The 22,500-nt window shown below is 37.1% G+C and overlaps 2 protein-coding genes and 1 pseudogene across 2 annotated transcripts; all 3 read left to right on the top strand.

Moving 5' to 3' along the window:
• The first annotated feature begins 2,347 nt into the window (after positions 1-2,347).
• LOC131408741 (olfactory receptor 51B5) lies at positions 2,348-3,432 on the top strand. Its single transcript, XM_058545784.1, has one exon. The coding sequence runs from the start codon at positions 2,348-2,350 to the stop codon at positions 3,284-3,286; it is 939 nt and encodes a 312-aa protein (XP_058401767.1). The 3' UTR covers positions 3,287-3,432.
• Positions 3,433-12,347: 8,915 nt separating this feature from the next.
• On the top strand, positions 12,348-13,452 carry LOC131408744 (olfactory receptor 51B2-like). The gene has a single exon (XM_058545787.1). It carries the CDS (start codon positions 12,424-12,426, stop codon positions 13,354-13,356), a length of 933 nt encoding a protein of 310 aa, XP_058401770.1. The 5' UTR covers positions 12,348-12,423; the 3' UTR covers positions 13,357-13,452.
• A 5,480-nt stretch (positions 13,453-18,932) lies between these two features.
• On the top strand, positions 18,933-22,019 carry LOC131409073 (olfactory receptor 51B2-like; annotated as a pseudogene).
• The last annotated feature ends 481 nt before the right edge of the window (positions 22,020-22,500 follow it).

The raw sequence follows: 22,500 nt of genomic DNA, 5'->3' as shown, positions 1-22,500 counted from the left end.
TTCACCATTCTCCCATGTGCTTAAGCCAGAAATCAAAAAAGAAAAAAAAAATTGAGTCGGAGTCACTTTATATTTCTCTCTTCTCATTTCCAATATGTAAGCATGTCTTAGTACTATCTCAAAAACTATATCCTTGTCTGTTTAAATTTTCTTCATTTCCATTACTCTTCTAGTCAAAGTCACCCTAAGTCCTCATCTGGATATTCCAATAGCTTTCTAACTACTTTCCTTTCTTTTATCTTGCTTGATTATCCATTCTTTTCATAGCAGTCCAAGTGATAATTCAAAAATGCAAATCTGAATATGTCACCACCTCCTCCTCCATTGTGATTTTTAAAACTCTCCAATGTCTTCTCATCACATTCCTAGTAAAAACTAAGTTCCTATTGTTATCTGTAAGGCACTATGAGACCCAACCACCGCCTGGGTCTCTGATTTTACCTATTGTCCTTCTGTTGTTTGCTCACGAAGCTCCAGACACGGTAATTTCCCCCCCTCAATGGAAGAATCTTCCTCTAGATCTTCATATGGCCAGTCCTTCTTTAGTACTCAGGTCTCAGTTCAAATGTCACCTTCTCAGAGAAGCAATGTCGGGTCATCCAAACTATTATACTAAACTATACTCAATTATCATCCAAATCAATCTCTATTAAAGACTGCTGTTTTATTTTTTTTTTTTTTGTGAGGAACATCAACCCTGAGCTAACATCCGTGCCAATCCTCCTCTTTTTGTGGAGGAAGACTGGCCCTGAGCTAACATCCGTGCTGATCTTCCTCCACTTTATGCGGGACGCTGCCACAGCGTGGCCTGACAAGCGGTGCGTCAGTGAGCGCCTGGGATCCGAACCCTGGCCACAAGCAGCGGAGCGCGTGCACTTAACACTATGCCACGGAGCCTAAACGGTGCTCTTTTATTTTAAAATAGCACTTATATTTATGTAAATTTTTCTTATTTATTTTCTAATTTAATTTACAGCTTATAAAATCAGAGATTTGTCTTATTGCCATTTAATTCCAGTGCTTAAAAGATCATGCCTATCACATAGTGGGTGCTCAAAAAATGTTGGGTGAATTAATGTATATATTTATAATTGCATGCATTTTATATATGCAAGTATATGTACACATGTGCATAGATGTATATACACATGTATATATGTATCATTGATATGTATATGTAACACGTGTGTGTGTGTGTGTGTGTGTATACACACACCACATGTTAGGTACTTGACTAAGTGTTGAACAAGGCAAACAAAACATGGCTTCTATATGCAAGAAGCCTGTAATCTAGTGGCAGAAAAGATGTTAAACCTTCTTAAAGGGCATCTCTCTCCCCTCCACTAACAGACAACGCTCTGTTTAAGCATCAACAGAGCTCTCATTTAGTATTGGTTGGGACAGATTCAGAAGCCTATGCTGGATATAAAAGGAAGGAAATCAGAAAGATGGTTGTTTATGTACAAATGGAAAACCTGAAGGAAGAGAAATTCTGCGGAGTTCTGGGAAGTTACTGTACTAGGCTTACAGAAAAATAATGGGGAAAGAGAAAGAAACCACATGGAAGTAATGAAAGATAATTTTTTTCAAAATGAATGGTAAACTCTATCATAAGCCATGACTTTGGCCAGCCTAAATATTTATTCTAGCCCGAGTGTCTAGAATCATCTAACTTTTGGACTACTATAGTGAGCAATGAGTAGTTACATAGTGTCCAATGAGCCTAATAAACAATGTAAATAGTTTTGTTCTCCCCAACACTAATCCAAGAAATTTGGAGGCAATGTGCCTCTTCCTCATATCTGTCTGCTCCTTAGCAACAGTGGTAGTGGCATAGCTTCTTTTTAATACTTTTTTCTTTTTGATCCCTGACTTTTGTTGAGAACTCAAATATATGCAAGGTAATGTGGCTTAAGAATCACACTGTGAAGGCAATTACAGCTTTGGGTAGTAGATTAGAATAAGGTTAGGATTGGGTTCCTTGAAATTCCTCAAGCATGGATTCTCCTGTGAAATCTAGTTGATGCATATTTGATGGAAATGGTTTCTGAATTGTAGTGTGCATCACAAATTTCCAGGGGAGCTTGTTAAAATGTAGATGACCACATGAAACTCCAAGGATTTAATTAAGTAGGTAGAAGATAGTCCCTGGAATATGCAGTTAAGAATACAAAAAATACAGGTTGTCCTAAGAATATATTTTGAGAAATGATGGTTTATAATGATGTCATTATTACCTTTAAGACAGAATTCTGAGACGATATACTTGGAACAATACCTTGAAAGAAGAGCTGCATTTCTGTGGTTATAACAGAGAAAAAAGGATACTTCTTCTGGAAAACCCAACATGTGGCCCAACAGCAGCTCCAATTCCTTCCTGTTGACTGGTTTTCCAGGCTTGGAGGCCTCTCACCACTGGATTTCCATACCCTTCTTTTTCATATACATCTCTGTCATTTTTGGCAATGGCACCCTCCTCCTTCTCATTAAGGAAGATCACAACCTTCATGAGCCTATGTACTACTTCCTGGCCATGTTGGCAGCCACAGACCTTGCAGTGACCTTGACCACAATGACCACGGTGCTGGGAGTACTCTGGCTGGATCACAGGGAGGTTGGAAATGTAGCCTGCTTTTCTCAAGCCTACTTTATACACTCACTTTCATTTGTAGAGTCTGGTATTTTGCTTGCTATGGCCTATGACCGGTTTATTGCCATTCAGAACCCCCTTAGATATACCTCTATACTCACTAATACTCGAGTGGTGAAAATTGGGCTGGGGATTCTGATGAGAGGATTTATATCTGTTGTCCCTCCGATCTTGCCCCTTTATTTTTTTCCCTATTGCCACTCCCATGTCCTTTCCCATGCATTCTGCCTTCACCAGGATGTCATCAAACTGGCCTGTGCTGACATCACTTTCAATCGACTATATCCAGTTGTGCTTGTAGTCCTTATACTTGTGCTGGATTCTCTGATTATCCTCATCTCCTATGTGTTGATTCTCAAGAGTGTACTGAGGATTGCCTCCAGAGAAGAGAGGGCCAATGCCCTCAACACCTGTGTCTCCCATATCTGCTGTGTCCTGGTTTTCTATGTCACAGTGACTGGATTGTCTCTGATTCATCGGTTTGGGAAGCAGGTTCCACATATTGTCCACCTCATTATGAGCTATGTGTATTTTCTGTTCCCTCCACTAATGAATCCTATAATCTATAGTGTCAAGACCAAGCAGATCCAGAGTTGCATTCTCCATCTTTTCGCTACACATAGAGTTGGAGCCTGATCTCTGACCATGATAGTCCCTCACACAGAACGTGAGAACTCTGCTTTTTGGCAGGGAACAAAAGAAGTATCATATCAAACACCCATGATCTTGGTAAAATAATTGTCAAAATAGAGTTACAAATTGCCCTAAAGTGTCTCTTTAAGCCCAGGTCTTTTGCATAAACTAGTCTGTGCAATTTTTTAAAAAAAATTCTGTATACTTAATATCTCTCTCTGTTTGCTGTTTAATTCTTGTGATAACAGTACCCAAGGTGTTTATAGGTGTGTCATAATGCATCTAACATGTATTTCTTTGGAGTTAGAAAGGTGGAAGATAGAAACAAGAATTATAAAGACATAAATTTAAGAGTTGGTTGGGTAAAATGCAGTAAAGTTAGGTCAATTTATATCCAACTCAATCTCTAGCTCCCGTGAATTCCCACATAGATATCCATACAAATTGTGGGTATCTCTATATGTTTGGTCACTGATGCTCAGGAGTTTTCCCAAAAGGAAGTAGGAATTCTTCCTTGATTAGTGTTGTGATCACTTATCATCCCATCTATCTCATTGATTCCTCCCTTCTCCATCAAATGATCATGACTTTGTCTCAAGAACCATATGCTTATCTTTATTCCCCAAAGCAGTACCTATTTATGGAAAAATTGTTTGTGATAAGAGGAACTACGGATAAACAAGAGGGAATAGACATAGTCAGCACCTTCTTCCCTTTTTGCCCTTATTCTTAACCTACTACCCCAATCTTTAGGTCTGATGTTGGTGCCATCTCCAGAGCATCCTCTAGTCTTTCTGAGTCAAAGAGCTAGTTCTGTCTCCCTCTTTTTACTGTGAACAAAGCCTGAGAAATAGGTTTCCACATTTTTTGAAGAATAGTTGATTTTTATACATATATCCTGACTCCATTTTATAAGTGTGACTGTCTCAAGGAATAAAATAAAATTATTCTTATTTGACTGAAATATTCTGATGAGTTAGGAAGGGACTTGTGAGTCAATTTAAAGCAATCTCAAAGGGTGGAAGCTATGTCTTCATTACACCTCAATCAGAGCAGAGAAAGAACTTGGTGAGCCAACAGAAGGATCTATAGAGTAAATGTTATTGGTGTCATTGGTGCTTTGTCCAGATCACTTTACAGAACTGTGCACCTACCCCTTGCTCCTGTGAGTGTTGGCCACCCATGGTTCACGTTTACTGCTTTCTTCAGATTAGTGGTCTCAACTCAACTGGAATTGCCTCACCAAGATTACAGCCCCTGGTCCCCAGGAAGCAGGCCTTGGACATATACCAACCCTCTTACCTTCTGAAGTTAAACTCCAGCCAGGGCTATATCCCTGCTTATCTCTTTCCCCAGTCTACCCTGCTTTTCCTCACTACCAGTACCCTGAAAGCATTCATTAATAAATTACATACACCTGAATCCCTGTCTCAGGCTTTGCTTGTAGGGAGTCCAAGATAAGAAACCTGCAACTCTCATTTTTTTCCTATTTCACCAAAAATTTTGATTGTGACAGGACTGAGCTTAAACAAACAGAGTAACTATATGTTTTACTCATATTTTTCATCTTTATTATTCTATGACATCCAAGTAACACAGTTTGTTTGAATACTAAATTGTTAGTGTGAGTGTGTGTGATAGTAAGTCATGTCCTGTTTTAAATTGTCCATGAAATCAAACACATCCCTCAATTTCTCTTACTCTGTCCACCACATCCACAACTTATTCCATTCATAATAATATCATGAGGTAGATATTATTATCACTAATTTATAGATGAAGAATATGAAGATAAGAAAAGTTAAATATCTTATCCAAAGATGTAAAGTCCATAAGCAGTATAGTTGTGATTTAAATCCATATCTTCTAATTCTAAGGCCAGTGTAAATTGTACTCTACCATCACGTGTGGGCTCTGTTTTCTGCCCTGTACTCCACTACGCTTATAGAAGCAGCATCTACGCTTGTCTGAGAATTTCTCCTCCTCCTCCTCCAAAATGTGTTTCCTTATAGGAGATCATATTTTTCATTATATCTCTAAACCTCTACTCCCTGCCATGTAAAGCCAGTCAGAATCTATTTCAAGACTTTTCAAAATAAAATCATAAAAAAGAGTTATACTTTCATCGTGGTAGACTTAGACACACGATATGCTTGGAATTGTTAATAGTCATGTTTTCCAACAGATGAGTGATCCCACACTATAATAAGCATTTAAACTAATTATAAATAAGGAAATGGAAAAGTCCCCAAAACCGTCAAGTCTCTGGTTCCATGTTTTCCTGAGGCTCAGTGACAAAGAGAATAGTTGAACTTCTCCTTTGATTCCACAGTGTAATAAAGGCCTCCCTTTTTATTTTGTTTTATTTTCTTCAAACTAGCTTCAGTTGAGTTTTGGTCACTTATAACCAAAATAATACTAATAATTATACCATCACAGTTACAGATCTGTGAATCTGCTCCAACTAATATTTAAAATCTGCAGAATACTAAATAGTATTAGACAGAGAACTACCTATTTTCACAAAATATAGGAAGTGAAAGCTAAAAAAAAAATGGTAGGAAAGCAAATTGGTTGAGCATTTAGTGAATAATTTATGAAGTGATTGCCCTTATTTAGGAAATTCATTTTTCATTTGAAAGTAACTGAGGAAATACATTCATTGAGAAGAGGCTGTAGTGTGAAAATAGAAGCAGATAGCTGGAGGTGGGATAAAAGAATTACCTCTATTTATCTACACCAAAGAACTACAAATGGCTGACATTTACCTAGACATTTATTTCTTCAAAATTCATTTTATTTATCAAGAGAAGTACATCATTTCCTTGGATATATGTTACTATAATCACAAAATTTAGAGTTTACTATAGATCTCATACAGGTCTCCCTGTGGTAAAGTACTGGGTACCATTAGCAACCTATTTGCAACAGTATCTCCCAGGAAACACTGCAAATATGTTTTTTATTCATAAGCAGCATAGACTTCAGAGTGGTCTACTGGACCAATACACCAACACGTCAGTGAATCTCCTTCGTACAGACAAGCTGGTGAAGTCTATAATTAAGCTTATCATCATTGAAGACTTAAAAAAATAACTGTTATGGAGAAGGACTTCATGATGAATAAATTCACTGGTGCCTATTGGGATGAATAAACTGCATATAGTCAGAGGAGATCTAAGGTATATAAGACTATATGCTAGGAAAACGTCTTTGCAAATACCATCCTCTATTTTCCAAAGAATACTACAATTATATAGCATGGGATTTAAGGGATAATTTATCACAAGTATATTGAAGTTGAGTTAGGAAATGAAAGACTAAGTGTGCATTCCTGTGGATGAAAGACAGAAACCAGTCTTAAAAATAATCAGAAAGAAAGTGAAAAACATTAGTGATACTTGAAAAACCAAATTGTGATCTAATAAGTCAGTAGATTATTCTTCCTTCAAATGTAAAATGAATTCATGCTAAGTGAGAGACAGATGAGTTTCACTCAGTTAATTGAGAAATAATTGACGATTCCATCTCAGGAGATGCAGACTTTTGTAGGATAAATGAATATGATGTATTTAAAGATACATATTAGATATGAGTATTGAATTATGTTCTCAGAGTGATTAAAAATGTTCAAAGGACCCAGGGGTCTCTATATCCAATTAAAGAATGCTAATCCATTTTTATTTTATATCCTACGTCTTCAGACAGAATCCTTGTTATGAATAATCTCATAATCTCACAGAAAGCATTCATTTTTATAGGAAATTTAGCAGTTTATGTCTCTAGACTTCTAGCACTTGTCATCATGCTGACAGGTGGCAATGAATAGTGAGGAAGCACCACAAAAATAAATAAAATGAGATGGACTCTACAGAGGAAACATTTAAAAACAGGATCTGCACAGACTGGTATGGAATGCTGAAGGCTGACAGAAAGTAGAATCAAACTCCACAGGAAAAAGGAGGCCTGTAAACGTCAACATAGTCTTGCTTAATAAATAACAACAATCCCTAGGATACAGACTTCACTGGATCTTTAGTGAAGGTATTTAGAATACCTGGATGTCACCTTCATAGATGTCATATGTAATATGGGATAGGAATTGGACCTAAGCTATGTGACATGGAGCTCTTATCTAGAGGCAAGGAATAATATATCCAGGGAAAATATTTTAACTGATTTTAATAATTTTTAGTAATGAGTCTGCATGAATATCTTCAAAACCTATATTCTCAGGAAGATTGAGCTCTGTGGCCCAGAAGGAGACACTGACTGGATGACCCTTGTCAGAAAATACTACATCAAAGAAAAGCTTTCATTACATGAGGTGGAAGGTCCTTCTAAATCTGAGTGATTATGCTGCTGTGATTCTGTACTTCACAGAAAAAATAGCAGGAAATATAAAGGGGATGAGTAAGGTTTCGTAAAACATGTGCATGACAGAGCCATAAAGGGTTACTTAAGGAAATGGTAGACACTGCTGGTGCTCTGCCCACTTCCTGCAGTGCCCCCACGTCTGGCTGCTTTAAGTGTTGGTTGATCACGGCTGATAGCCACTCCCATTTTCCAAAGACTTGTCCTGTGCCTCACCTGGGCAGTTATCCTAGCCCTGAGTCAACTTGCAGCAAATGACTTTATATCTCTTCTAGAAAAAGTGGTGTTGCCAGGAATGGAGTTATACATAAGTGATAGGAGAGGTATGCAGATGAGAAGATAAATCTACCTACTGATGAAACAGAGCATGGCTTGAAATTATGTGGATTATCTCGAGTTTTACTACTATCACTTCATTTTAAGCTCAAAATACGGGTCTCCCAAATCAAGTCACTCCTAAATGTATACTTAGTACAAAGAGTTTTCAAGCACATGGACATCCAGACTCAAGTCATTCCCAGAGACTGACTCCTAATCATGACTTCCTAAATTCTACTGAGTTTGAGAAAGACTTAGGAGCAGAGAAAAGTTCAGGACGGAATTAACTCAATCTGAAATGTCAGAAGTGAAAATATGACCTCCATGGTTGACCACATTGTATTCATTCTCATTTTAAAGTCTCACAGTTAGTCTAGGCTCCAGGATACATTTAGGAGACAAGGCTAAAACAAGATAAGAATGTTCCTCAAATCCTTATCTCTGCCAGAATATCAGTATAATCCTTTCTACTCAAGTACAAATTATCAGAGAAAGTCAAGCATGGTAAGAACACGGTCACCACACCCACTACTTCATTTTGCTACTAGATAATTGAAGTAAGAGAAGATTTTTAACTTGTATTGTTCCTGAGGCAAGAACTGTGACTTCTGGGTAAGATTTACGAAGCGACAGATAAAATGTTTACCGTTTGAAAGAATTTATCAGCAATCACATTTATGGGAAAATATCACTTCAATAATGCATATGTCAGGACAGCCCTGGTGGCCTAGTGATTAAATTTGGTGTGTTCCGCTTCAGCTGTCTGGGTTCGGTTCCTGGGCACTATGGAAAAATATCACTTCAAGAATGCCTGTGTCAAGTACTGTAATGAGTGATCTCATTTGAAACCAAGGAAAGGTAAGTGTCAGGAAATTATCAAACTTCATCTAAGTTTAGTGAGATTACTTGCTGCAGGATTCAGGAATGATGAAATCAAACAGTTTTGATGGTATCTTCTCTTTTGAGGGGCGATCAGAAAGGACAAAGGTGATATCACAGCATAACTTCCATCTACTAGATGTAGCTATAATTCTGCTGTCTGTCTGCAATAAAAATGTGGTCTTATAGGACCCCCCCTGCAGAGGAGGCCAGGAAAAAATATCCCAGAAGCCTAATTGTCTGCAGACAAAGGGATCCTGGGGAACCATTTTCCTATACAAATAACTTCACCAATTAATACTGTTAGCAGTCTTCAAAGATAAAACTTGCATGAGGTTCTACATAGAGACCCAGCAATTACCTCTCTCCTTAATTCTTGGTGCCCCAGGTAAGGCTCTGGTGACCATGGGAGAGTGGAATGGAAATAATAGAGAGGAAAATAAAGATGACTGCTCTTCTTGCACTTCTCTTCCTTCATGTAGATGTCGCAAGAAGGTAAACAGATAACTGAAAAAAGCCATCTGTCTCCACAGTTCTGTCCAGTGTAATAGACTGCAACATGAATGTTCAACTCCCTAGAAAACACCAAGATCTCAGAGATAAGCAGTGATTTTTTTGTCATGAGTGCTTATATAAATAATCCAGAGATCCAGGTTGTTACTCAGACTTTCTTGATAGCCCAGGGCTACCAGGAATATTTTTCCTACAATAGGAATACTCTGGAAGAGGGAGGAAGGGGAGGAGAGACTGAGGTTGAGAGTGAATGTACAGGGCAGGGTCACCATGACACTTGCAGGTTTCTATATTACATCTTCTCCTCCTCTTGATGCTGTTCTCTATGTTCAGTTTTCCTTCTCTCACATCTCCCCGTTACCTTTATGCCTTCTCTTTCCTCTTCTTTGTGCCTTTTGCCTTCATTGATTTGACTAATTTTCGCTTATAGGACAAAACTCTGTGTGTTCTTACCTCAATGCCTATCTTTAAAAGCTGTCATTCCCTTAAGTCTTGGAAATGATCACTGTATAAGAGCTCCACTGGGGTAAGACATAATCAGGACTGATCAGTCATGTCCACTATGGAAGAAAAACTGGAGTCTGGAGGGCCTGATGGTGACCACATATGCAGGTAGATGATAAGTTATTGGTGATTCTTAACTGCACATTTGTTTGGGAAAAGGCAGTGCTTGGATCAGTAATTTTACACACTGGTTAGCTAGGCTATCAGTAAGTAATAATTGGAGGTCAATGTCATTACATCAAGCAGTTTACCCATCAGCATACCAGCCAGTTAGTACATCAATGTGTTAATAAGATAATTAAAATTTCATTAATGACTTGACAATCAGTATGTCAAAATCTGTCATTGCTTCCAGGAGGATTGATGTGTTAATATAGCAGTCAGTATGATAGGCAATGTTGGTAACTGACTGGGAGTACATCTATGTTTTATTTAGAATGAGTTAATTAGAGCCACTAGGTCTGAGAGATTGGTAATAGACTGTAAAAGACAAAATGTTTCATGTTAAATTTTGTGCTGAAGTCTGGGTGATATTTGAAGACATCTGGGACTCAGCTAGAGGGAGAGGGCAAAGTGAGGGATAAGATTTTAATAAACCCAAGAAAAGTGTAATGGATATAAGAGGGAAGGAGCAGAAAAATGACAGGATGGAGATGAATCCTATGTTCATGAGCAAGAGAGGCAGAAATCACCAGAGGTGCCCAGCCAAGGCCAGCAAAAATTAGCTGAACTATGCATATGAGTGAAAAATAATTGTGCCATGTTGTAAGCCATTGAAGTTGTATAGGGCTTTGTCACGTGGCAATTTTGTGACAATAGCTAATTGACACAACTAGCTTACATAAACTCTGTAAATACTAATTTATTACTAGTTTATTGTTATTAGCAAAATATGGATTATAGCTGTCCCTTCTCACTAGTTTTATACTGCACTGTAACAAGTACCATCAACAGTTCTGCTTAAAGCAACATTGGTTTAGAATGTCAGGATTCCATAGGTCATAAGTCTACTAGGCTTGATTGAGTCCTCGGCTTAGGGTATCATAAAGCCAAAATCAAGGTGACGGCTGGCTGGGTTCTTATTTGAAGGTTCCAGGGAAGACTCCACTTCTAAATTCATTCATATTTTTGGCAGAATTCAGTTCCTTGTAGCAATAAATCTGAGGTCCCTGCTTTTCTGCAAGCTGTCAGCTGAGACCCTCTCTCTGCTCCTAGAGGCTGCCTGAATGCCTTCTTATGTGTCCGCCCATAGCTTCAAACCAATATCTGTCAAGTCCTTCTCAAATTTGAATCACTTTGGGTTCTTATTCCACTACTAGTCTGTGAAAACTCTGCCTTTAAGGGCTCATGTGATTAGATTAAGTCCACCATTTTGTCCATTGTAATAAGTATGTCTGTTTTTGTACTACTATATTCACTACATTTAGCACAACTCTATCTGATTTAAAGAAGAAAGGAATATCAGATTACTAAGTAATAGAAACACATCTGATTGTCCTTAGGTAAACTTGAGGAATTGAAAAAAGAGTCACTTCCAAGTTTCTCTCTTCTGTCTTCTGGCACCAAAGGCAATGCTTCCCTGAAGCAGAAAGTAAATTCCATAAACTTTAGTAATATAACAATTCCACGGGGTCAGAAGGTACCTGCAGACTTCAGGCATCCCTCTTTGGGGCTCCCTGTATAGGTTGGTCCTTTGGGGTTGCATAATATATTTATCCATACAAAGTATTGTGTGAGCTTCAATTCAAGTAAAGATGGTAAAAACCAAAGAGAACTTATTTTTATTATTCACAAGATCATGAGGTTTGTATCCCTAAAGCTCCATCCAGTTCCTTATTTACGTAGGTATCTTAAAGTCCTATTTGTTGAATTAATGAAGACATAATATGAACAGTGCATGTAAATTAAAAGTACTGACTTTTTTCCCATGATATAAAATATGTTCATAATACAGAGGATAAAAAAACTAGAAGACAGAACTAGAAATGGAAAAAGAGTCTTAGATTTCCGGTGAGATCAAGTCAGAAATTTGGATAAGCTTTAGCAGAAGATTCTGACCAAGATAGTGAGGGATTAGCAAATATTGGATTTAGAGAACTGGGATGAGAAATTAATGAAAGAGGGATACAAGTTGAGCACAATTCTATTCAAAGACTGTGATTTCTTATTTTTCAAATGATATGGCAAAAATAATTTTTATAGTCTAGAGTTGTACTGTCTAATACTGTAGCCTATGGTTAGCTTGAGTTACGATGTTCTGTAAGTATAAGCTACATACTGGATTTTGAAGAATTAGTACAAAAAATGTAAAATATCTCACTCATGCTCTTTATACTGATTACATTTTCAAATGATAATATTTGGGATGTAGTGGATTAAATATAATATGTTATATATATAATATATTATTAAATTATTTTAACTCTTTCCTTTCTACTCTTTTTAATGTGGCTACTAGAAAATTTAAAATCATGTAAGTGGCTCAAATTATATTTCTACTGGATAGTGCTGCTCTAGAGAGATCTTTTTTTGTTTCTTCTCAGGGAACCACCATGTGGTCCAACATCAGTGCTGTCCCTTTTCTACTGACTGGCTTCCCAGGTCTGGAGATATTTCATCCTTGGATTTCCGTTTCTTTCTTTGTCATCTATGTCTCCATACTTCTCAGCAATGGCACTCTCCTGTTCCTTATCAGAGAAGACCACACTCTTCGTGAACCTATGTACTACTTTCTGGCTATACTGGCAGCCACAGACCTTGGAGTGACTTGGACAACGATGCCCACTGTGCTTGGTGTTCTGTGGCTGAATCACAGGGAGATCAGCCATGGAGCCTGCTACTTCCAGGCCTATCTAATCCACTCATTCTCTATTGTAGAGTCTGGAGTCTTGCTCATCATGGCCTATGATCGTCTTATTGCCATCTGCAATCCTCTGAGATACACCTCCATCCTCACCAATACAAAGGTGATGAAGATAGGTCTGGGGGTTCTAATGAGGGGATTTATATTTATTGTGCCCATAATCATCACTCTTTCTCAATTCCCCTACTGCAAATCTCATGTCCTCTCCTATGCCTTCTGCCTGCACCAGGATGTGATCAAACTGGCCTGTGCTGACATCACCTTCAATAGACTCTATCCTATAGCTCTGGTCTCATTAACTGGTTTCTTGGACTCTGTCCTTATCCTTATCTCTTATATCCTAATCCTGAAGACTATCAAGGGAATTGCCTCAGGTAAAGAGAAGGCTAAGGCTCTAAATACTTGTGTCTCCCATATTAGCTGTGTTCTGGTTTTTTATGTCACTGTGACTGGGCTGACCCTCACTCATCAATTTGGAAAATATGTGTCACATGTAGTTCATATTATCATGAGCTGTATCTACTTCCTTTTCCCTCCATTTGTGAATCCAATAATCTACAGTATTAAGACCAAGCAGATACAGAATGGTATCAATCACCTTCTCTCTTTCCACAGAAATTGAGCCTGATCTACTTACTTTGGAGGTTCTCCCCATTGCAGGATGGTTTTCTTGGGAGAATGCACTATATAATGCCAATGTGGTTCAGAATCAAAAAGACTGACGTTCTTGTCATTTAAAAGATGCAAAGTCATTGCTCTGATTCACAGTCTTTCGCCCCTATCACACTCTCAAAGACATTGACCTTACTCTTGCTGCTCTGTTTGGTAGGTTGCTTTGCTTTATTTTGTCATTTTCTACTCTGGCAGAATAACTTGTCTTCATGGTTATCTGAGGTCAATGATACTTGAAATGGCTGCAAAGTTTATTCAACAAGAGGAGAATGAGATAGCTTGATAGAGTCCCCTGACACTGTGTGGAAAACATTTCAAAAATTTTCTGTATGCCTGACAGTGCATCAGAGATGATGAAGGGTCTTGGACAATCCCACTGGTATTGCATGGCACTAGAGTGGATCAGAAATGTAGAGAATAAAATATACAAACCAAGAGAGGCCTTACTGACAAAACAACCAAAGGCCAAGCAAGAACTTGGATTCAAGAAGATGCCAGCATAGCTAGATGTCCACCAAAGATTAGTGAGAAAGCTCTGAGTTGAAGATATCAGGTGTCTTCAACCTTATGGGATGAGGACTCCAAACTACCTATAATAATAAAATAAAGTTCCATTTCTTGCACACCTGCGTTTTTGTTCTGTGTTCTGCAATTCATAACCTCTACATATGCTTAATGAAAAAGTGATACTAGTCATGGAAGTAGTCTAATAATATTCTTGCAGAGGTAGCATTTTGTTTTTTTCCTGGATTGGGGGGGATGGTAGTGAAATAAACTGCCTTCAGGAAATACTGTAATTTTATGGTGTTGAAACACATAAGATATTTAAGGAACCTTCACTTCAAGGCCTCTCATACATTTTAGTCCTTGCAGGGGTCAACATGACCAGAATCTGTATATCAGCAATATCCTAAGAGAAGCTATATTTTATTAGTTCATCAAGAGTTAAGGAGGGTTGGGGAAAATTATGTACATTAAGAAAAATTATAGAAAATACGTTGGCAGATAAAATGACAATGTATTCAATAAATAATTAGTCCATGACTTTTTTATTGAAGAAAGAGTTGCATAAAACTACCAGGATCACTGGAATGATTTCCTATAACCAATAGATTCTCTTTTAAAAGAATTTACTTCTCCATTGAAGATGGTTATTTACAAAATAACCTTTGAATACCATTGACTTAGGTCTTCCACCATTGTGTGCTCTCATTCTTGATTCACCTAGCTTTTTTTCTCATTTTAATTGGGTTTTTCCACTTAATTTTATAAGAGAGAAAAGAATGAGTAGATCAATTGACTTGTGTAATCCAGTAAGTTTGAAAATTTTTCAAAAAGAATATATAACAAGAACTTAAAAGCAAGGGAAAAGATACCTTTAAAAAAATCATAAGGCATCATGTCATAAGTAAGTCTAATATAACGTGTCTCTAATAAAGTGATACCTGGAAATGAATTAAAGGAGAGACAATGAAATAGACAAGGTAATTTCATATTTATAAACTATTTAAAGAAGATGGAACAGGCATGATCTTTATTTTCTTATCGTCAAAATGTATAAGCAAAAATGATTTAAAAATGTAAGAAAATTTAAGATAAATGTAGTTACCAACAATTTCTAATTATATCATTTTATTATGTATAAAATTATATTCTAACTTCTATAATATATACTTTTTTACCAAACTTGCGTAGATAAAATGCAGAGTACATGCTAGACATAAGGAACATCCTATTACTTTTAAGAAGGCTAAAACTATAATCATTTCCATAGTTTTGGATATGGTAAATTTACTTGTGTCAATTTATTCTTACAAAATAAGGAAAAGTTGTAAAAAAAAAAAATACAGCATAGTATGACAGAAAGAATGTGATGTTTGAAGAGAAAGGCACCTTTACCCTTGCCTCCTTCATTTACAACCTTTGTGATCTTGAACAAGCCATTTAATCTCTGAGCCTCAGTTACCTCATCTATCAATTAATAATAAGAAAATACAACTTGTAAGTGTTTTTCTCTGGGGATTTGAGAAAATACATATTGCTATTAGCATTTATATTTTCTATTTATTATGTTAATGTCATTGCATTAACAAAGACAAACATCTGAAAATTTTGACCTGTCAACACTAAAATAGGTATGAGGGAAGAGCATTCTGCCAGTAAGAAGTTATTAAATATATGATGATTCTTTCATATGATGAAATATATAGCTAAAAAGAATAATATTATGAGAAGTTTTAAATAGCCTTTGAAAATAAATATATACAATTTCAAGTTTTCTCCCTCAGTTACTCCCAATGTAGCTTTCTCCTACAATACCAGGACTTCCAGTCCATTGACACTTTTGTTTCTAACTCCTTCTTGTTTCCATTTACCTTTACATCCTAGACGGATTTTATTGTCCAGTTCTTTAAAGACTCTCATGTCAATATCTTATGATGTTTTTTGCTTATTTTAAATCCATCCTAGACACTTAACTCTCCTATAGTCTTCTGAGAAAACAGCAAAACAAAGCAAAACTACCCCTTGTTCAGCTTTTAACATTTTCCAGGCCTTGTGCAACACTTACATAAATCAATTTATACATTTTTTACTACCATTCTTAGGAGAATCTATTTAATCTTGACAACGATCATTTCAACAACTTCTATCATCTCCATTTTACAGATGAAGACGCTAAAGTGCTGAGTATGTAAAGACACAGAACCTGTAAGAAGTAGGGTTAGGGTTCATACTCAAGTCGACTGGCTCCAGAGCCCATGCTCTTAAAAAATTATTCTAATAATTTGAAATAAAGTTTCTAATCTAATCTAGTCTGGTCTGATCATTGATCATTTTCAATTCTCTTCTCCTGCTTTCATAATTGTTTTCTAAACTCAAGGCACACACATGTAACTACCTAGAAGACATCTCTACCTGACTGCTTATAAACACAGAAGGCTCTAAAATGAATGGGTTCTCTTCATTCTTTCTCCAAATTTAGTGTGTAAAACAATATTTAGTGCAAAAGATTCAAACAACAAATAATTGTCAATTACTTAATAAACTCGTTATCTTCCTGTGATCCCCATGTTAATAAATAGAACTGCTCTCTACTCAGGTAAAATCAGAAATGCAGGTATCATCTTTCATTATTCTCTCTCCTCAATCTACCACCTTCAATCAGTCACCAACTTCTCTTCTTTCTAACCCATAGAACCTTTCTCCCATTCCCTTCTGTCCAACTCTACTGACAACACCTCATTGCGTACACACCAACACCATTTCTCACCTGGATTGTTGCAATTGTATCCTATACTTTTCTCACTCACTCTTCCACCTTTCCAATGTGTTCCTCATATTTTGACCAAAGTAAACTTATAACAATGATAATCTGATCATGAACCCCTCTTCCCTTACTTCACACTCATTGCTCTTAAGGTAATGTCCCAAATCTTTACACCATTTGTAAGACCCTACATGATTAGAACCTGTGACCACAGATTCATTTTGTGTCAAATTTTCCAACTTTATTTTTTTAGCTATACTAAAATTCTTTTTGTTGCAATTCATCATATTTATCTTGCCTTAGCCTATGCCCTTTTTTCTTTCTGTATGGAACTAAACTCTATCCCATTGATGACTACCATATTCTTTACCATTCTCATTGTTTAATTCTCAGCTTAAATCACATTTCCTCTAGGAAGCTTTCCCTTATCCTAAAGATACCTTCTATGTGCTCCCTTTAGCATGCTATCATCCATGCAGTCATGACAGTGTTATGAAAATTTGATACATATCTTCTTTCTAGTACCCTATATTGTAACATTCTGTAAATAAAGAGACCATGGTCCTCATGGTGAACTTGACACAAAATGGCCAATGATCTACAAATAATTTAATTTTAAGACAAAAGGTTGACTATCTCCATACACATGGCTGTTAAGAAATCCACTGATGTTCTTCTGGAACAGAACTTTTTTCTCAAAGAAATAGGAAAGACAAAATGCAATTGAAATTCACAGTCTCTAGGATCAAAAATAGTACATGTGATCTCCAGAGAAAATGGTATACCTTTGGCATTTCAGGTCAACAACAAGAGGAGCGTGCATGGATTTCTTAAATCCTGATGCTGAGGTTTATGGAGGCAGAGGGGTCACATAGCCAAGTCCTGACATCCCTACCTCAGCTGGCATTTGAGTTTCCAGTTTCCTCACATATCTTTTGGGAAATGTATGAAAGGCCTGAGGACATTGATTAAGTGGCCCAGTTCCTCCCATACAGAAGAGAGAAGAAAGAGACATCAAGGAGTCTCCTGTGTGGCTGTAAAGCTGGATTACCTCCCCGAAACTCTAGGGAGGTAATTTCTGTATACATGCACTTTCTAATGAGGTTTCTTGAGGAGGCTATATGAGGGAATCATCTGGACTGAGTCTTGATATGGGGCAGAATGAGTTCCTATTCCAGCAACAAGACTGGAGTGGGTGATTGCCAGGAACAGAAATATGAATCACTCCTCTCCCTTCCAATGTTATATGTAGCCAAGGAAACATGTAAGGTTTTCCAAAGGCCTGCATAGAGGGAAGATCCCAGGAGAGGTGAGAAACATCTAAAACACAGCCTTTTTCCTTCTTTTCACTAAGTATATTCAAGGAATTTTGCTAGATTAGGCTTTTCTAATCTGGTACCCTTGAGTTGGCATCACGAGAACTGTGAATGCCACAAATTAAATGTTAAATTGTGTGCTCATACCCATTTTGGGAGATAGAGGTTTATAATTTTCATCAAATACTAACAGCAGACCTTGAAACACACACCCGTGTGTGTGTTTGCATCCGTGCGTATGTCTACACTTTCGGAACTGCTTTCTTGAAAGGGCTTGGGTAATTGTCAGTGAGATTCACTAGGAAAAATCCTGAGACCCTGGTCCTGGTCCATCACCCTATGGTCTATGGGGGCCTAACCCCCATCATATTCAGGAATAATGAAGTATATGTGGAGAGCAAATGAGCGGAGGAGGAATCACCGTTTCTCTGTTCACTTGTTTATTTGGACTTTGTGAAGGATTCACTATCCACTATTTTCTTTTGAGGTCCACATATGTTTCCTATCCTTTCTTTCTTCATACATGTAAGCCCCCCTGTCCCTTTCACTTCCTCCATATCCATTAAGAATCATGTTATGCCCTCAACCCCAGCACTTTGTGCTGTTTCCATGGAAGTCTATGTGTGGGTGTGCGTGTGGGTGTGTGTGTGGTTACAAGTTTAGGAATCCTGTTCACCTAGAAAAATGTCATAACATCAAAATCAGATTGGTAAGATAGCTGGAATGCAACCAGGAGCAGGGCTCAGATCTATCTATATTTTTTCATGTTTTAAGCATTAAGGACCCTGCTGAGACAATCATTTGCAAAATTTTGCATAAAATTGCAGGGTAATCATTAAGCCCAATTATACACCCCTGGTCTTCATTGTGAGCTCTTCCATGACAGAGACTGTGATTATTAAATGGCTTTCCTGGCAATCAATACAGTGGGAGTCATGCGACATGTCCTCACTAATTCTGTGCAGAGTCAAAATAGCAACCTTCCCACTAGACCTAGATGCGATTGAGGAATGGTGTTTCTACTGGCTGTTTATACCTTCATGTGTAAGGTGCCCTTTGAAGGACAATTCATCAGGTATTGATAAGACAGTTCCCTCAGAACCTTAGAAAGTCACTAAAGAAAATACATGTTCTGATTTGGAAGCTGCCTATCAATTTCAAGACCATAGCTTCCCTATTTTCACCCAAAGTAGTTCTTGTGCACCCGATGTCATTTTCTTAATATTTGTCAATAAATAAATCCATACATAGCCATAGAATTACTGCTACATTATATAGGATGCATGCAGGATGGTCCCAGCCCTGAGACAACTATCTACAGAGGGCCCCAGTTTGATGAAAGCATCTTGTACTCCTAGAAATCCCACACACCTGCTTCTGGATAAATATCAGGGCTCTCTCTCAGTCCTGGGCATGTTTCCCCTTGTGTTTTTCCTTTATTCCAAAAGACTTAGGGACATGGCATATTTTTCACATTCTTAGAGCTACCTTCTCTATATCTTGTTACAGAACCTTCTCTATATCTTATTATTTTCCTAACCAAGCCTAGATATGGAGGGAAATACAGCCTCCTTATTTCTCAAACATTTTTCTGCTGATAAAAATAGTGAAAACATGTGTCCTTTTGGTCTTGAACATTTTATTACCAGTCTCCGCAAAGATCTAATTAATTTTCAAGAAGAAGCTCACAAAAGTTTACAAAGTCTGAAAATATAGCTTAATAATTCTGAATTTATTGTCTTAAATGAATTCAGGACCTTATGACTTTCTGCTATTTTCACACTTCAAGATAGATATCTCTAAATTACTACCTCTCCAAACTGCCTTTCTCTTCTTCTTACACATTGCTCTTTCATCCATGTTCTTAAAATTAAAGAAAATTTCAGGGACGGAACAAAATTTGTGTAATAATCATAATTTAAGCCTCTACGTGCCTTAACTGTGCTTTAATTTTAGGGAACACCTAGTGTTAGTGATTTCTATCTCCATGAGTACCATACTCATACAGATGTAACTTGAGAGCATTTTCTTACACAAGAGTTAGATTCTTTGTGATTTGCACTGATTCTGATCTATTTATGATAAAAAGAACATCTTTCTTATGAAGGAAGGAAGTATTCCACTGCTCAGTAGTGGAGACGTGCCTTGATTCTTCTGAATTTATGGTGAAATAAGACTATAGCATAAAAAATAATAGGTTCTTTATTTCCAGTTGTGGCAACCAAGAAAATGGAAATAGTGGAGATGACTGACATCTTTAGGCTGTGGGAACATTATAATGTGACCAGCCACACAAGCAACAGCTCATTAGGAGTAAAGTGTTGGAGGAAAAGGAGATAGAGATAACAGGAGACATAGAGAAAGAATCTGAACATTTAATTATGTCAAATGACTTTGGAAAGGACAAGAGGCAGAAAGAGAACAAATGAATGGTGAAGGAGTAATGAAAAAAAAAAGTGTGTGAAGACATTTGGAGGGAATGAGGAAATCAACCTGGTGGAAGAATCGAAAAGCATCTATCTCCAAAGAAGGAATAGGTATAAAAAGCTTAAGGCAGTGTTTCTCAGACATTACTGTGCACCTGAATCATCTAGGGATGGCAATAAAATGCAAATTTTGACTTAGTGGGTTGGAGGTGGCATCTAAGGCTGCACGTCTAACAGATCTGCATGCTTGTTAGTTGTGGTTTGTCTGTGGTTCACACTTCTGGTAGCCAACCTCTAGAAAGTGGTAACCATTGGAGCAACAAAGCAATTGGAAGTGATGGTGATGCTGATGTGTTCCATAAAACACTGACATTCAATTTCAAAAGAAAACAAAGCAAAGTTTTTAACTGAAAAAAGTATTTTTTATCATGATTGTGAAAGATAAAATCAATGTTAAATATGTCCGAAGTGTCAGCAATCACAGTAAGAAAGATTATTATAGATCTGTCTTATTTGTCTTGTTTATTGTTGTCACTGTTGCTGCAAATATTTTTAAGCATATGCACAACAGTAGGGCCTGATGTTTAAAGAAAAATTAATGAAAATTTTTCTTTTAATTAGAGAAAATTTTAACCTTTAACCTATATTGTCTTCTAATTAGAGAAAGACTAGCACTCATCATCTCAAGGATTACCTGCAAATCTCTACTCTTCTTCTGCTGGAAAATGCTTGCAGAGTTACATTGATCATACCAATTAATTACGCCCAAGTAATTAATAGTGAAGATTGTGATTAAAGCTGCTTTGATACATTACCACTGAAAAATATGTGTTCTTGGATTCACAGCTTTCATAACTTTGCTCTCCACCTGCGGATATACTCTGTGGCTCAATATTACTGCTGCCTACTTTTTGCTGACTGGCTTCCCAGGTCTGGAGGCAGTTCATCACTGGATCTCAATCCCCTCCTTTGCAGTTTACATCTCGTGGCTTCTTGACGATGGCACTCTCCTCTACCTTATCAAGAATGACCATAGTCTCCATGAACCCATGTACTATTTCCTTGCTATGCTAGCAAGCACAGATCTGACGGTGAGCACCATGCCAACTGTAATGGGTGTCTTAAGGTTGAATCACTGTGAGATGAGCCACAGAGCCTGCTTCCTGCAAACCCACTTCATTCTTTCCTGTTCCATTGTAGAATCCGGCATCTTAGTTGCCATGACCTATGGCAGTTTCTTTGCCATACATAATCCCCCGTGATATACTTCAGTTTTCACCAATAGTCAAGTGGTAACATTAGAGATGGGAGCTTTTATGATGGGTTTTATATTCCATCATGCCTGTTATCTTTCCTTTTTTTTTCATTTCCATATTGCCACTCTGATGTCCTCTCCCATGCTTCCCGTCTTCACCAAAATGTCATGAAACTGGGTTGTGCTAGCATAACTTTCAATAGACTTTACCCTCTCATTTACATGAGAGCTTGGGGAGGGAAAAGGATGTCAAACCACATACATCCTGTTGGTCATGGAAAACGTTTGGGTGTCTACCCGAAGAGTCATGGAAAGCTATTGAATAGTCCTAAACAAGGAGTGGCGTGATTTTATTGATGTTTGCAAATTGTAAGTTAAGATACTATGTGGATTTGAGTGAGGCAAGCAGGAAACAAGAAAATAAAAAAGAAGATACAGTACTAGCTCCTGAAGGAGATACCAGTAGCCAAAATTTTTAGAGTGAAGAAGAATGTAGTGGATAGATATAAGATATATTTAAAATTTAAAATCAATAAGATGTGTGGGTTTTTTGGAAAAGTAAATGAAAGAAAAGTTTGGAAAGAAACAAATATAATATTAAATTTCTGTATTATTTTAAGGACATTGGTGTCATCAAACCCCAAAAGATCATTGATTACATATCAAATCCATCAATCAGAAGAATTTTAATATTTTTGAAAAATATTATTGGAACTCAAGGATGAGTAAAAGTCCAAATGGTGAAATTGTAACTTATTAAAATGATCAAAGGAAATATTCTATGTTGTAGCACTGAGCTCTTAAGAGAATACAATAACATATTCATTAA

This window comes from Diceros bicornis, chromosome 7 (genome assembly GCF_020826845.1).
Source record: "Diceros bicornis minor isolate mBicDic1 chromosome 7, mDicBic1.mat.cur, whole genome shotgun sequence".
Taxonomy (NCBI): domain Eukaryota; kingdom Metazoa; phylum Chordata; class Mammalia; order Perissodactyla; family Rhinocerotidae; genus Diceros; species Diceros bicornis.
Note: the sequence above shows the minus strand (reverse complement) of the source record. Positions and strands in the feature narration are given on the sequence as shown.